General features: G+C 33.5%; 1 protein-coding gene and 1 pseudogene across 1 annotated transcript; one reads left to right on the plus strand and one right to left on the minus strand.

Annotated features, from left to right (window-relative positions):
• Nucleotides 1–20: 20 nt before the first annotated feature.
• LOC130823771 (tropinone reductase-like 3) lies at nucleotides 21–3,990 on the minus strand. The gene is made up of 6 exons (XM_057688526.1): nucleotides 3,617–3,990; nucleotides 3,301–3,417; nucleotides 2,031–2,165; nucleotides 571–696; nucleotides 371–472; nucleotides 21–274 (listed from the first exon to the last, which is right to left on the minus strand). Exons 1-6 carry the CDS (start codon nucleotides 3,746–3,748, stop codon nucleotides 125–127), a joined length of 762 nt encoding a protein of 253 aa, XP_057544509.1. The 5' UTR covers nucleotides 3,749–3,990; the 3' UTR covers nucleotides 21–124.
• Nucleotides 3,991–4,875: 885 nt separating this feature from the next.
• LOC130823449 (putative receptor protein kinase ZmPK1) lies at nucleotides 4,876–9,221 on the plus strand (annotated as a pseudogene).
• Nucleotides 9,222–12,328: the final 3,107 nt, after the last annotated feature.

Genomic DNA, 12,328 nt, shown 5'->3' on the forward strand with positions numbered 1-12,328 from the left:
ACATTAAAGAGCCCTTGTCGAAAACTGAATGCCAAATTCCTTTATAAAATGCTATAACCGACGTTTGGGGCTAAAGATCAATGAATAGTTACAAAATATTGTGCCAACAAAGAGTTAAGTTACACTAAAGTCGAGAAGGAAGTCCTCCAGCAACCACCAGTGTTTCTCCAGTGATATAAGAGGCATCATCAGAAGCCAGAAAGGCAGTTGCAGCAGCCATGTCTTCTGTGGTTCCAAGCCGTTTAAGTGCTGCCTTCTCTTCTAAATCCTTCCGCTGAGATGAAACAGACAGTCCACAAGACATACCCGATATTTTAAAAGTGCGACTTTTCACAAAACTAGTGAAAACATTAGTTTCAAAGATACTTACAACTGATTCATTACTAGTGATAAAATCAGCAAAACGGGTAGGTACAAAACCAGGAGCAACACAGTTGACACGAGTATTTGGGGCCATCTCAGTTGACAATGCCTAATCAATAATAGAGAATAAAAATACGAAGTGGTAATGTTCAAAATAGTTTTACGTATCAATAGCGTGTTTAGAGCATATTAAAACTTGAGTAATACCTTTGTAAGTCCAAGAAGAGCGGTTTTTGTCACTCCATACATACCCATAGATGCTGGAGGTTGAAAAGCTGTGATTGATGAGATGAAAACTACTGAGGATCGGTTTGTCAAATGGGGTGCTGCATCCTATACAAGACAACAATAAAGATTGGAAGCTATAATATCACGACCGTAAAATCGACAACCCCTTGAACAAGAGAAACAGAGAGGGGAGAGGGGGATTAATCATGAGCTGAACAGAATTCATGTGTCTGATGAGGTGTCCTTTCGGGTCTTAGGGTCAATTTCAAGTCAGGTGTTACGGGTCGGTTCAAAATCATGTCTTGTGTTCACATTGATATTTACATTATTTTAAATTCATTTTGAAGTCGGGTTAAGTCGGGTTCGGTTCCAAGGTCGGGTAAATATCGAGTTATCGGGTCTATTTTGTACACCTCTAGTCTGATGATAATGATAGTGTTTTGTCTAAGCCAGTGATATCCACACAAGAAGTATAAATCAGCAAGCATGGCTCAACAAGGCTAAAAAAGGTTGGAAGCAAGACTGGGAGCACGGTTGACAGGGAATAGCAACAGTAGAGGAGCGCAGAATCATCACCTCCACCAGATTATCACGCCGACTCGTCAATCATCAACAGCTCATTGCCAAGGTTGCACCGAAGTGCCGCCAAGATTGGAAGCTGAACTGAACTAAAGCAATCACCAAGAAGGAGAAGCCACAACTCATATGCCTATGACATCTTGGCTCTCATTGCGAGTAGAACGTTCAGTGGGAATGAAACACAAGTTTACGTACTTATTTAGTCTGTTCAATTTTTTAACCGTTGAGTACTTGTGCTCAAGGTAAAATTAGTTGCTCAAGGAGAGTTTGATCTCTTACAAAAATGTTTAGTTAAGTCATAATAAATGAATGATATGTAGGGATGTAGTATTCACTTTTGACACAGCAGAGTTGAGTAATTGAATTGATTTTAATTGACCAAAATTGTTTGTGCGCGAAGTTATTTTCAGATATAGCAATTAAGGCCTTTTTCGAGGAGATTTAGAAGAGTTACGTATCAATTAAAGAGGTTGTACGGGAGAGTAGCACACCCCGTTCATCTAGAGTTGAACCAACGGTACCTAAACATCATCGTGACGAGTGTTACTCAAGAAAGTATCTTCCGCTGAGGCACATACAAGTATACAACTAGTTGAGTAATCCCAAGAGGATGTTTCATATAAAGATTGGGATTTATATAGGGATTTGAGCAAAAGAAAAATAATAATAATAAACGAGCCAATTCTAAGAAGCAGTCTAATTGACATCACGCATTTTCTTTCGACGTTTGAAGTGAGTCTTTCAAATTGGTCCACGAAATCGCAAAGTAATATCAAGTAGTCTTCTTTTTTTTTTTGATAAAAAATAATTGAAGTTGGTTGTGTTGAATTGCGAGCAGTTTAGGTTCTAGCAAAAATTACCTGAAGAAGAAGTATTGAGGCTTTGACATTGATATCCCATAACTTATCTAGGACAGATTCTTGTGTATCTAATATAGCATTTACAGTGGGATTAGCAGCCGCATTAGATATGACCACGTCAATTTTTCCATATTTCTGCAAGCAAAGCAGCAGCATCATTGAGCATACAGTCTTAAGTAGAACAAAATCAAATAGACCAACTGACTATGCAACTGAAATAGCAACGTAGAAAGTAGCCTTAGCTTTACAAAAACCTGGAAGTTGTAACAGATGTACAAGACATCAAGAGAACTGAGATATACGCCTAGGTCATTTTATCTAAAGTTCTGACGGCCTGTCTGGTAGGTAGTATCAAACGGTGGTAATGAGAATGAAAACTAATGTAATTTTGGTTGATAAATCTCTTGGCTACCTTGATGGCCATGCTTGTCCAACTTCAATCATCTCATTATCTTTATAAAATTCATTCCAATGCATTACCATTCGGAGAGGTAGTATTAGGTGGTAATGGAAATTTGTATACAAAAAAAAATTTTTGTGATCAAAGTTTCATCACCATGGGATTGACATGGAACTTTTAATGAAATTTTACAGTATAAATCATTCCCATTACCACCATTTACTACCATTAACCAAACGAGCCATGAGGGTTTACTACTACTATCCAAGATGTACTTGTGCATTAGTTTGGACAATGTAGACTAATCTGCAGTAGCTGATGAGAAAACAACCTTTGCTATATAGAAGTACGCTTAAAACATCAAGCATACCAACAATTCAATATCGAAACAAGGCCGCACCAACGTATCATAAAGGTTTTTAAACTTACCACGACACAAATACAGCAATAAAACCCTCATTGACCGCAAGATTTGTTTTGTAATCGTTACAACGATCAGATCGAAACCATATTTTTGCAATATGGTCACTAGACAATAGAACACTTGTAGATTGTAGCAAAGATCATATGTCAGTTTTGACACTCATTTCAACACTGAATTACATTCAATTGGATATATTAACCAACTATCAGGGATAGGAATGGGCACCCAAAACATTATAATCATTCTGAATGAAGGATTTCACAAATTTAATCAATGGGATTATTTGCAACAACATAAGGAACAATAAAGAACATTGATACAAGATAAACCACTTTGTCCCCTATCATTTACTATAAGCACCTCCTAATATAATCAAGAAACCAAGAATTTGCTTTAGATTAATCAAAACATAGAGAACAATAGATTAAGCAGAGAAAATTTGGGACCTTAACAGTAGAATCAATTAGATTCTTCCTCTGCTGAGCATTTGAAACATGGCAAGGAACACCAAAAACTTCAATCCCTTTACTCTTAAGCTTCTCAACCGCTTCATCCACATTTTTCTGCAACAACCCAAATCAAAACATACAAAACCCATTTGAATTCCAATGCATAAAAATCAACAACAATAGAAACACCCCTAATTCATCGAAATTCAGAAATTCAACAGTCGTAATTTCATAATAAAGCTACAAATTAATGAAATTTCAAGCTTTTAAAACCAATTTTTACTCAAAGGAAGAGAAGCAATTAAAAAATAACCTGCTTGCGAGATGAGATGACAACAGAAGCTCCTTCCAGACCAAGACGCTCCGCGATGCTGAATCCGATTCCCTGAGTTGAAGCAGTGATTATGGCTACCTTGCCTGTGAATCGCTTACCAATTTTCTCCATTATTATTCTAATCAAATTTTCGATTTTTTCAAGTGTCCAGCAATTACAGTTTGGTTAACGCCTATCAAGTAGGTGGAAAGTTAACGCAGATGTGGAATTCAATAATTCATTCGTTTAACAATTTATTAACTACATCTCATAGAACTTACTCCAATTTGTAATTATGAACCAAAAATCAATTTTGGTGGAGACGTCCCTTATTCAAATGGGGTAGAAGAACTTGGATAATTATTGAAACTACGGTATTGATTTGTATAGCCGACTCCAATCTTTTAAAATTAACAAAACGTGGGTGAAAATTATTTCATATTTCTAATGTTACTTTGAAATTGTAGATGGCACAAAGGTAAAAAGTTGTCAAGAGAATAAGAAAAAATTTATGTTGCGTAAATGTTAAGAGGTATAAAAAAATGTGAAGATGAAAGCTAAACATGAAATTTATGTCGTATTGAAATAAAGTAAAAAGTGAAAATGTAAGTGAAATATCAAAATAAAGTTTGATAAAAATATATTGATCATAATTAGTTTTTAAAAAGTTATAAGAAAATGTGGGCGAAAATTATATTACTTTGAAATAGTAGATAGCACAAGGGTTAAAAAGCTTTTAGGGAAATAAGACAAAATTTATATTGTGTGGATATTGGGGTATAAAAATATTGTGGATATTGGGGTATAAAAAACTTGGGGATGAAAACTAGACATGACATTCGTGTCGGGTTGAGCCTTTTAGGGCTTTGCCGAAACGACAACATTTTTGGCATGTCATGCCTTAATGGGCCACAAATAGTAATAGGTCGTGTCGTGCCATGCTAGCCATATTAAAATAATGGCATGTGATACGTCATGAGCCTGCGAGCAACGAGCAATGAAAAAATCATTTGTTGTCTGACTCGAGGGGGGGGGGGGGGGGGGGTGTGGGGGTGGTGGGAATTGCAGTCCACACGCTCTTTCAAAATGAAAAACAACTAGTCATTACATTAAGATATTTCGTGCACTTAACACAGAAAGTTACGCTAGTTTCAAATTTGGTTTTCAATACAACCTTGTCAAAGAAGACCCAACTTATATTACCACCTATAGACTATAGTCACCTTACCAAATACCAAGTAACATTGAATGTTCCATACCAGTTTGGCAGTGTGAACAATTTGACTCACTACTTTTCAAGTTCTTTTTATTAAGAAAAAGCCAACATGCCCATATGATAAAAGGTACCTACTTCATGTAATAACTCTTAATTATACCCAAAAACAATCTAAAATGACTACCAAAATCATAATCTTCTTCTTTTTTCACTTAATTTGTAATGCAGCTTCAAATTATCTTTCAAAAGGTTCATTTTTATCAGTTGAAGATGCTTCTTCAAATTTCCTTATTTCCCCTTCTAAAACCTTCACTTGTGGCTTCTACACATTCAACAAAAACACCCATGCTTACTATTTCTCCATTTGGTTCACTAACTCTAAAGAAAAAAACATTGTTTGGACTGCAAATCAAGAAAAACCTGTTAACAGTCGAGGCTCGAGACTCACTCTAAGCAAACATGGAGCCTTAATCTTGACAGATTTCGATCGATCCTTTGTTTGGATAACAAACACTTCCTCAAATCCAGTTGATCGAGTAGAACTCCTCGACTCTGGGAACCTTGTTCTTAAGGATCCTAGAGGCAATGTCCTCTGGCAAAGTTTCGATTTTCTGACTGATACATTGCTTCCTAACCAAATCTTCACCAAGAATCAAAAACTAGTTTCTAGAACATCCCCTGAAGTTTTGTCTTCTGGGTATTTCAGTCTCTTTTTTGATGATCATGTGTTGAATATGGTCTATGATGGACCTGAAATGTCAAGCATTTATTGGCCTAATCCTGATAATGACATCTATCAAGATGGTAGAACAACTTACAATAGTACTAGGGTTGCAATTCTAGATGATAATGGCACATTTTTTTCAAGTGATAGGCTAAAATTTAGTTCATCTGACATGGGTTTTGGGGTTAATAGAAGATTAACAATTGATTATGATGGAAATTTGAGGCTTTATAGCTTAAGTACATCATCAAGATTATGGATTGTAACATGGCAAGCTATTAGTGAACCTTGTAGGGTCCATGGTCTATGTGGTAGGAATAGGATTTGTGTAAATAGTCCTAAACCAAAGTATTCATGTCCTCCACACTATGAACCAACTAGTTTAAGTGATTGGATTAAAGGGTGTAAGCCTATGTTTAAGCATAGTTGTAGGAACTCTCAATTCTTGGAGATACCTCATGCTGATTACTATGGTTTTGATCTTACTTATAATCAAAATATTTCTTTTGAAGATTGCCAAAAGCTTTGTTTAGGGGATTGTCATTGTCATGCTTTTAAACATTCGATAAGGTCGGATCACTTGTTTTGTTAAACGAAAGGCGATCTTTTTAATGGTTATCGAGGTGATTATAGTAGCTAGTGATGGCCACGGAGCTGGTTACTCGGAACCGAACCGGTGCCGAACCGCTTGAAACCGTCCCGGAACCAGAACTGTTCGCGACAGGTTCCAAACCGACCCGAACGGCGGAACCGTGAAACCATCGGAAAAAGTTTCTGGAACCGTGAACCGCCAAAAAACCGCCTGAACCGGACCAAACAACTGCGGGCCGGTTCACCCGGACCACAGGTTCCAAGGAATCGCCCCGGAATCGGGAACCGGACTGGACCGGTTCACCCTGCCCAACGGTTCCTTGGAACCGAAACCGGGTGGTTCACCCGGCCCAGCGGTTCTTTGGAACCTATCAAAAACTAGCCATTAACTAGCCGTTGGGGAATTTTTGTATAAATACTCCACACTTTCAATCATTTTCGTTCACAATTCATCTCTTAATTATGCAAACGCAATTATTCTCTTAATTACATAATTAGTCTTTTAATTATTTATTTATTTCTTAATTCCATTATTATTTCATTATTATCATGTCTTCTTTTTTGAAAAAAGCATCTAAAAAGTTACCAAAGTGACAAAATCATTGAGAGGCTAGCTCCAAAAGAAAGGCCACTTCAACTCTGTCGGTATCAACAACACCTTCGGTTAGTAATTATAATTTTGAACCAAATTATGAAGGTATGACCAAGAATTACACGATTTTGCAGAAGAAGTGGAAAGAGAAATACAAATGGAAGAAGAACAAGAAGAGGAACCAACGACCTCTATTGGGATACATAGATCTCAACAGTCATCAACGAGATCAAATGAAGAACAACAACAACAAAGACAAGCTCGTGGTAAACGAGTCAATTTTCAAAGTATCGGTTAGTTTTATAATTTTATTCTTCAAATTGATTAAATTTTAAATTATTATTTATTTATATATTGTGGTATTTGAGTATGTCTTTATATTTAAATTTAGATGAAGATGAACTAGTAAGACAACCTTTTCCGGCAATGCCGCCTCCTAGTGGTAGAGTTGTTTCACATGTGTGGTCGTATTTTGCAAAAGAACCAACCGACAATCCGAATGCTTTCTTATGCACTTGTCAAATTTGTGAAAGTCAAGGGGTAAAGCCCTTAGTTTCATGCAATTTCATCAGAGGTAAATACTTTTTAAGTTTTTATACATACATGATATTTATATTTTGTAAATCAAGAATGTATTAAAAATTCGTTTATTGTGTTTTGTGAATACGTGTTAGGTGGTGGTATGAGATCTTTTAACAAACATTTTTTCATATGTTTACGAACCAAACGTCCACTTAGTAATAAATGAATGTATTACTATTTTTATCATTTTCTTAAACATTCGCATGATGATACTTAGTGATGGCCATAGAGTGAGTTACCCGAAACCAAACCGGTGCCGAGCAGAACCGGAACCGTTCAAGTCTAGGTTCAAGGTATGACAAAGAACTACGTGGGCTTTGATTCCTTCGGGATACGTAGGCAGCTTAGTTTTCTTTTGGGTACTAGGTTCAAGTCCATTTTCTCCCTCTTTTTTTATTAATCATTTTTATCGTTCCTTATTAATTTATTTTTTTCCTTCTTTTTAGTAAATATCTTGATAATAATGACAAACAATGAATTTCGCTCATAATCAAGTAATCATCAAAGGTACGTCTGCATTATTATAGTATTTTTATATTATGTTTAAAGGAAAAATAAGAATAGAAGGGATCGTTCGAATCAGGTTCCACATGGAACCGGAACCGCCGAAACCGCCAAGAAACCGTTTGGAACCGCTCGGAACCGGAACGTTCGAATCAGGTTCCACATGGAACCGGAACCAGAACGGAATCGGCCCAACCCGGACTGTGGCCATCACTAGTAGCATCTATATTAGACTTCCGACACACCCACCTAATATGTCTGAACCTAAAGTTGTTCTAAATGTTTCGCGTTTGAATTGTGGAGGTGCGATTAAGAACATGGTTTTATTGAACGAAACGTATAATGATGAATCGAATCGAAGTAATAAGTGGGTTTATTTGTACTCTTTTGGAGGGGCAATCGGAGCAATTGAAGCCATCATTTTGGGTGCAAACTGGGTTTTCCTTTTCAAGAAACATCGGATTTCAGCTTCTTTGGAAAAAGGTATCAAACTGTATCTAGTCAGTTTCGGAGTTTTAGCTATTCTGAGCTTAAGATGGCAACCGAAAAGTTCAAGCATGTTCTTGGGAAAGGAGGGTCAGGTGCAGTTTACAAGGGTATATTAGCAGATGATCGAGCAATAGCCGTGAAGAAATTAGAAAACATAGTCCAAGGCGAAGACGAATTTTGGGCAGAGGTGAGCACATTAGGAGGGATAAATCATATGAACTTAGCGAGAATGTGGGGGTTTTGCTCAGAAGGAAGACACAGGCTTTTGGTGTATGAGTATGTAGCAAACGGGTCGTTAGACAAACAGTTGTTTTCATCCTCGGATGCCAATAATAACGTGATTCTAGAATGGGATACGAGGTTCAAAATTGCATTAGGCACGACAAAGGGCTTAGCCTACCTTCATCATGAGTGTCTAGAATGGATTATCCACTGTGACGTGAAGCCTGAAACATACTTCTAGACGCGGATTTTGAGCCTAAAATCAGTGATTTCGGGCTAGCAAAGTTATGCCAACGAGGTGGTGATGACTTATCTAAAGTGCCAAATATTAGAGGTACGAAAGGCTATATGGCACCCAAATGGACAACAAACCTTCCACTAACAGCGAAGGTTGATGTCTATAGCTTCGAAGTTGTGTTACTCGAACTGATAAGAGGTATTAGATTGTCGTGTTGCGAAATAGACGATGAACATTTAGAATTCACAAACTTCATTCGTTATCGAGATCATGAATCGTTGATGGAGGAACTTGTGGATCCTGGAAGGGAAATTCAATAGAAACCAAGCTGTTAAGTTGATTGAGGTTGCACTCTTATGTGTAGAGGATGACAGGAATAAGAGGCCTACAATGGAATCAGTTGTGCAACTTTTAGCTGAATGTGAAGATACATCAATGTGTCAATAAATATTCCAATTAACAAATGATCAATCAATTATTACAAAATACATATCAAATTAAACAATAAATTAAGTAATTATATTTAGTTGTTTAAGTAGGTCCAAAATCATATTAAATATTAAGTAATTATTTGATACATATTTTAAGTCCGAAATATATTGAATTAAGTTTAAATTAAAATGACTTAAGATAATTGTCTTTGGACAAGATTATATTTGAATTGAATTTAAATGAAAATGTGTGTTTAAGAAGTCTTACATGTTTAAATGTTAAAATGTATTATTATACGTTTTGTTGTTTAAATATTTGAATAAATGAGTTGCTTGGAAATCAAGGTTTACTTATTACAGGTTTTCCTATAAATAAGGAGACATTTTGAATGTTAATTAGAAATAAGAAAAAGTAATTAAATTAAGCTAAAAAATAAGAATTTAATTTAAATAATATTTACATTGTTTTATTATTTGAATTATTGAATTTTAAATACCTTGTATGAGTATTAACGTGGCAGCTCAAGAGTTCAAATAGCTAAAAATAGCAATAAAAGACGAGCTTCTTCAGTGGAGCGTCAATTTGAATTAAGGCTCAAAGTTTTGAAGACTGACTCAGATGAATCAGATTAGCTATATTTTCGGATGAAGCTTCCTTGGCTTGCAAGATTATATTGAGGCGTGGCATATATATACATATATATATATATATATATATATATATATATATATATATATATATACATATATATATATATATACATATATATATATATATACATATATATATATATATATACATATATATATATATATATATATATATATATATATATATATATATATATATATATATACATATATATATATATATACATATATATATATATATACATATATATATATATATATATACATATATATATATATATACATATATATATATATACATATATATATATATACATATATATATATATATATATATATATATATATATATATATATATATATATATATATATATATATGAGGCTTCATTCAAAGATTAAGTTAATAGAACACTTTTCATAATTTTCTCTCTTTTTGAATTAAGATTTTATATTCATAAAGCGTTGTAAAAACTTAGTTTATCTAACTGTTTCATTTGTAATATGTTTTAGAGTTAAAAAAAATTAGAACTTTTGATTATAATTACGCCTAAGTTTGAAATACTTTTTAAAGTATTCAATTTGTTTTCTCTTTTGTGAGATTGGAATTAGTACTTTTATTAAGGGAACTTGTAAGACGTTCTTCAAGGGGAAGAACGTGATGAGAGAAGATAGAGAGATCTTCTAAGTTGTCTTAAAGTTAATTAATAAAAGGCGTTGAATTCTACGGGTTGGAAGAGAAACCATAGGCGGGGGAGTAAGCTATTAATGGCTGAACCTCGTTAACAAATCCCTTGTTTTTGTTTAAGTTTATTTTCGCACATATTTCATAGATATATTATTCGACTTAAAACAGTTCTAGAAAACTGTTTTGAAAGGTTTCACAAACTCTTGAGCTTACCTTCTAGAAAAATTTTTAAACGGGCATACTCTTTATTCACCCCCTCTAAAGAGTATTTGATCTTCAATCAATCTTCAAGTAGTATAAGTGTAAAACAATAGTCTACATGCATGAACAAATATGATCTTATCTCAAGGAAAAAAAAAAAAAAACAAAAAAAAAAAAAAAAACTCAATTATACACTAGTCTCAATTTAAAAAGAAAAATTATCTGAAATTATATAATTTTTTGCTTATTTCCTATAATAATTTCAATTTTTAATTAACTAAAAATAATATTAACTTCGGAGGTCAATTCCTAAAATATACAAACATGTTAAAAATCAAACTATAAGAAATTATATAACAGAAAAATGGTAAATTAACTACTATACTAAAGTTGGTGTTATTCTAAAAAAAAAAGCCTCTAAATTTATGTTATTCATTAATTAATCAAAAATTGATCTTATTATAGAGAAATTAACGAAATATTGCATTTCTTTTCAATAACTAAACATATCTCTTTTATGTCCAAGTTTTTTTTTTATAAAAGTATAGCTATTAAAAAACAGAGGTTATCAAGAAGAAAAATAGATAGTACTCCTATCACATTAGTCTGGTCTTTTTGTGTATCCTTAGGCATAATATACGTACATGAAAAACAATTTCATAAAGAAAACCGTTTAAGTCATTCATTATTATTGAGAATTATGTCTTATTTCAGTTGAAAAAAAATCGTAATATTTTTTTCAAAAACGATCATAAGTTAAATTTTTAAATAATATTACCCTTTCCTTGCCGTATCTGGTCTGTAAGAATAAAAAAGACAAACACCATCATTGTTGTGGTTCGTCCTATGGATACGTTTTTCTCTTAGACTATTCAAAGTCTTGTTGTTTTTATGAATCTAGCTTTGTACAAATAAAGAAAGGCAATTATATGGTGGCATGGCCGTGTAGATATGGACTCACATTCTGCAAGCTGCGACCTAACTAGACGTTCACGATACGTTAATTTTAAAGACCTTAAAAATAGTTTTTTAGGATCGGTAATTATTTTATATTTTTCATTGATTTTTTCCTCGCAATCAAAGAAAAAAAAATTATCTTTTTAATTATTAGTTTCAAATTATGATAATATAAATAAACTTTAACGTTAATTATTATGAAATATGATAGAATTAATATATAAATAAAAAATTATTCAGAATAATTCAAATATAAAATGAAAAAAGACAAAAGTGTGATTGCGTGATCTATGGAAAATTAGAGAGGAGTATGTTTTGACAATTGATGTGAAATTCAAAAGTAATAACTTTTTAAACAGGGCACCTAATTTTGGTTTGTTTCTTATTTTTCTCCGAAAAACAATAATTTCAAGGGGATTATAAAGTATTAACGACAAGGAACTTCTATTTTTAGCAAGTTGCTTGTTCATAGGTTGTTGTCCCTCTTTCAATTGTGCACCCCTCACATTTCTGATCACAATTATATTATACAAATATTAAAAATTGAGACACTAAAATAATTGATCTACATATGATTAATAGGAGGAGAAAGTAAAAAAAACATGGGGAAAATAATTAAAGAAAGTAG

This window comes from Amaranthus tricolor, chromosome 9 (genome assembly GCF_026212465.1).
Source record: "Amaranthus tricolor cultivar Red isolate AtriRed21 chromosome 9, ASM2621246v1, whole genome shotgun sequence".
NCBI lineage: Eukaryota > Viridiplantae > Streptophyta > Magnoliopsida > Caryophyllales > Amaranthaceae > Amaranthus > Amaranthus tricolor.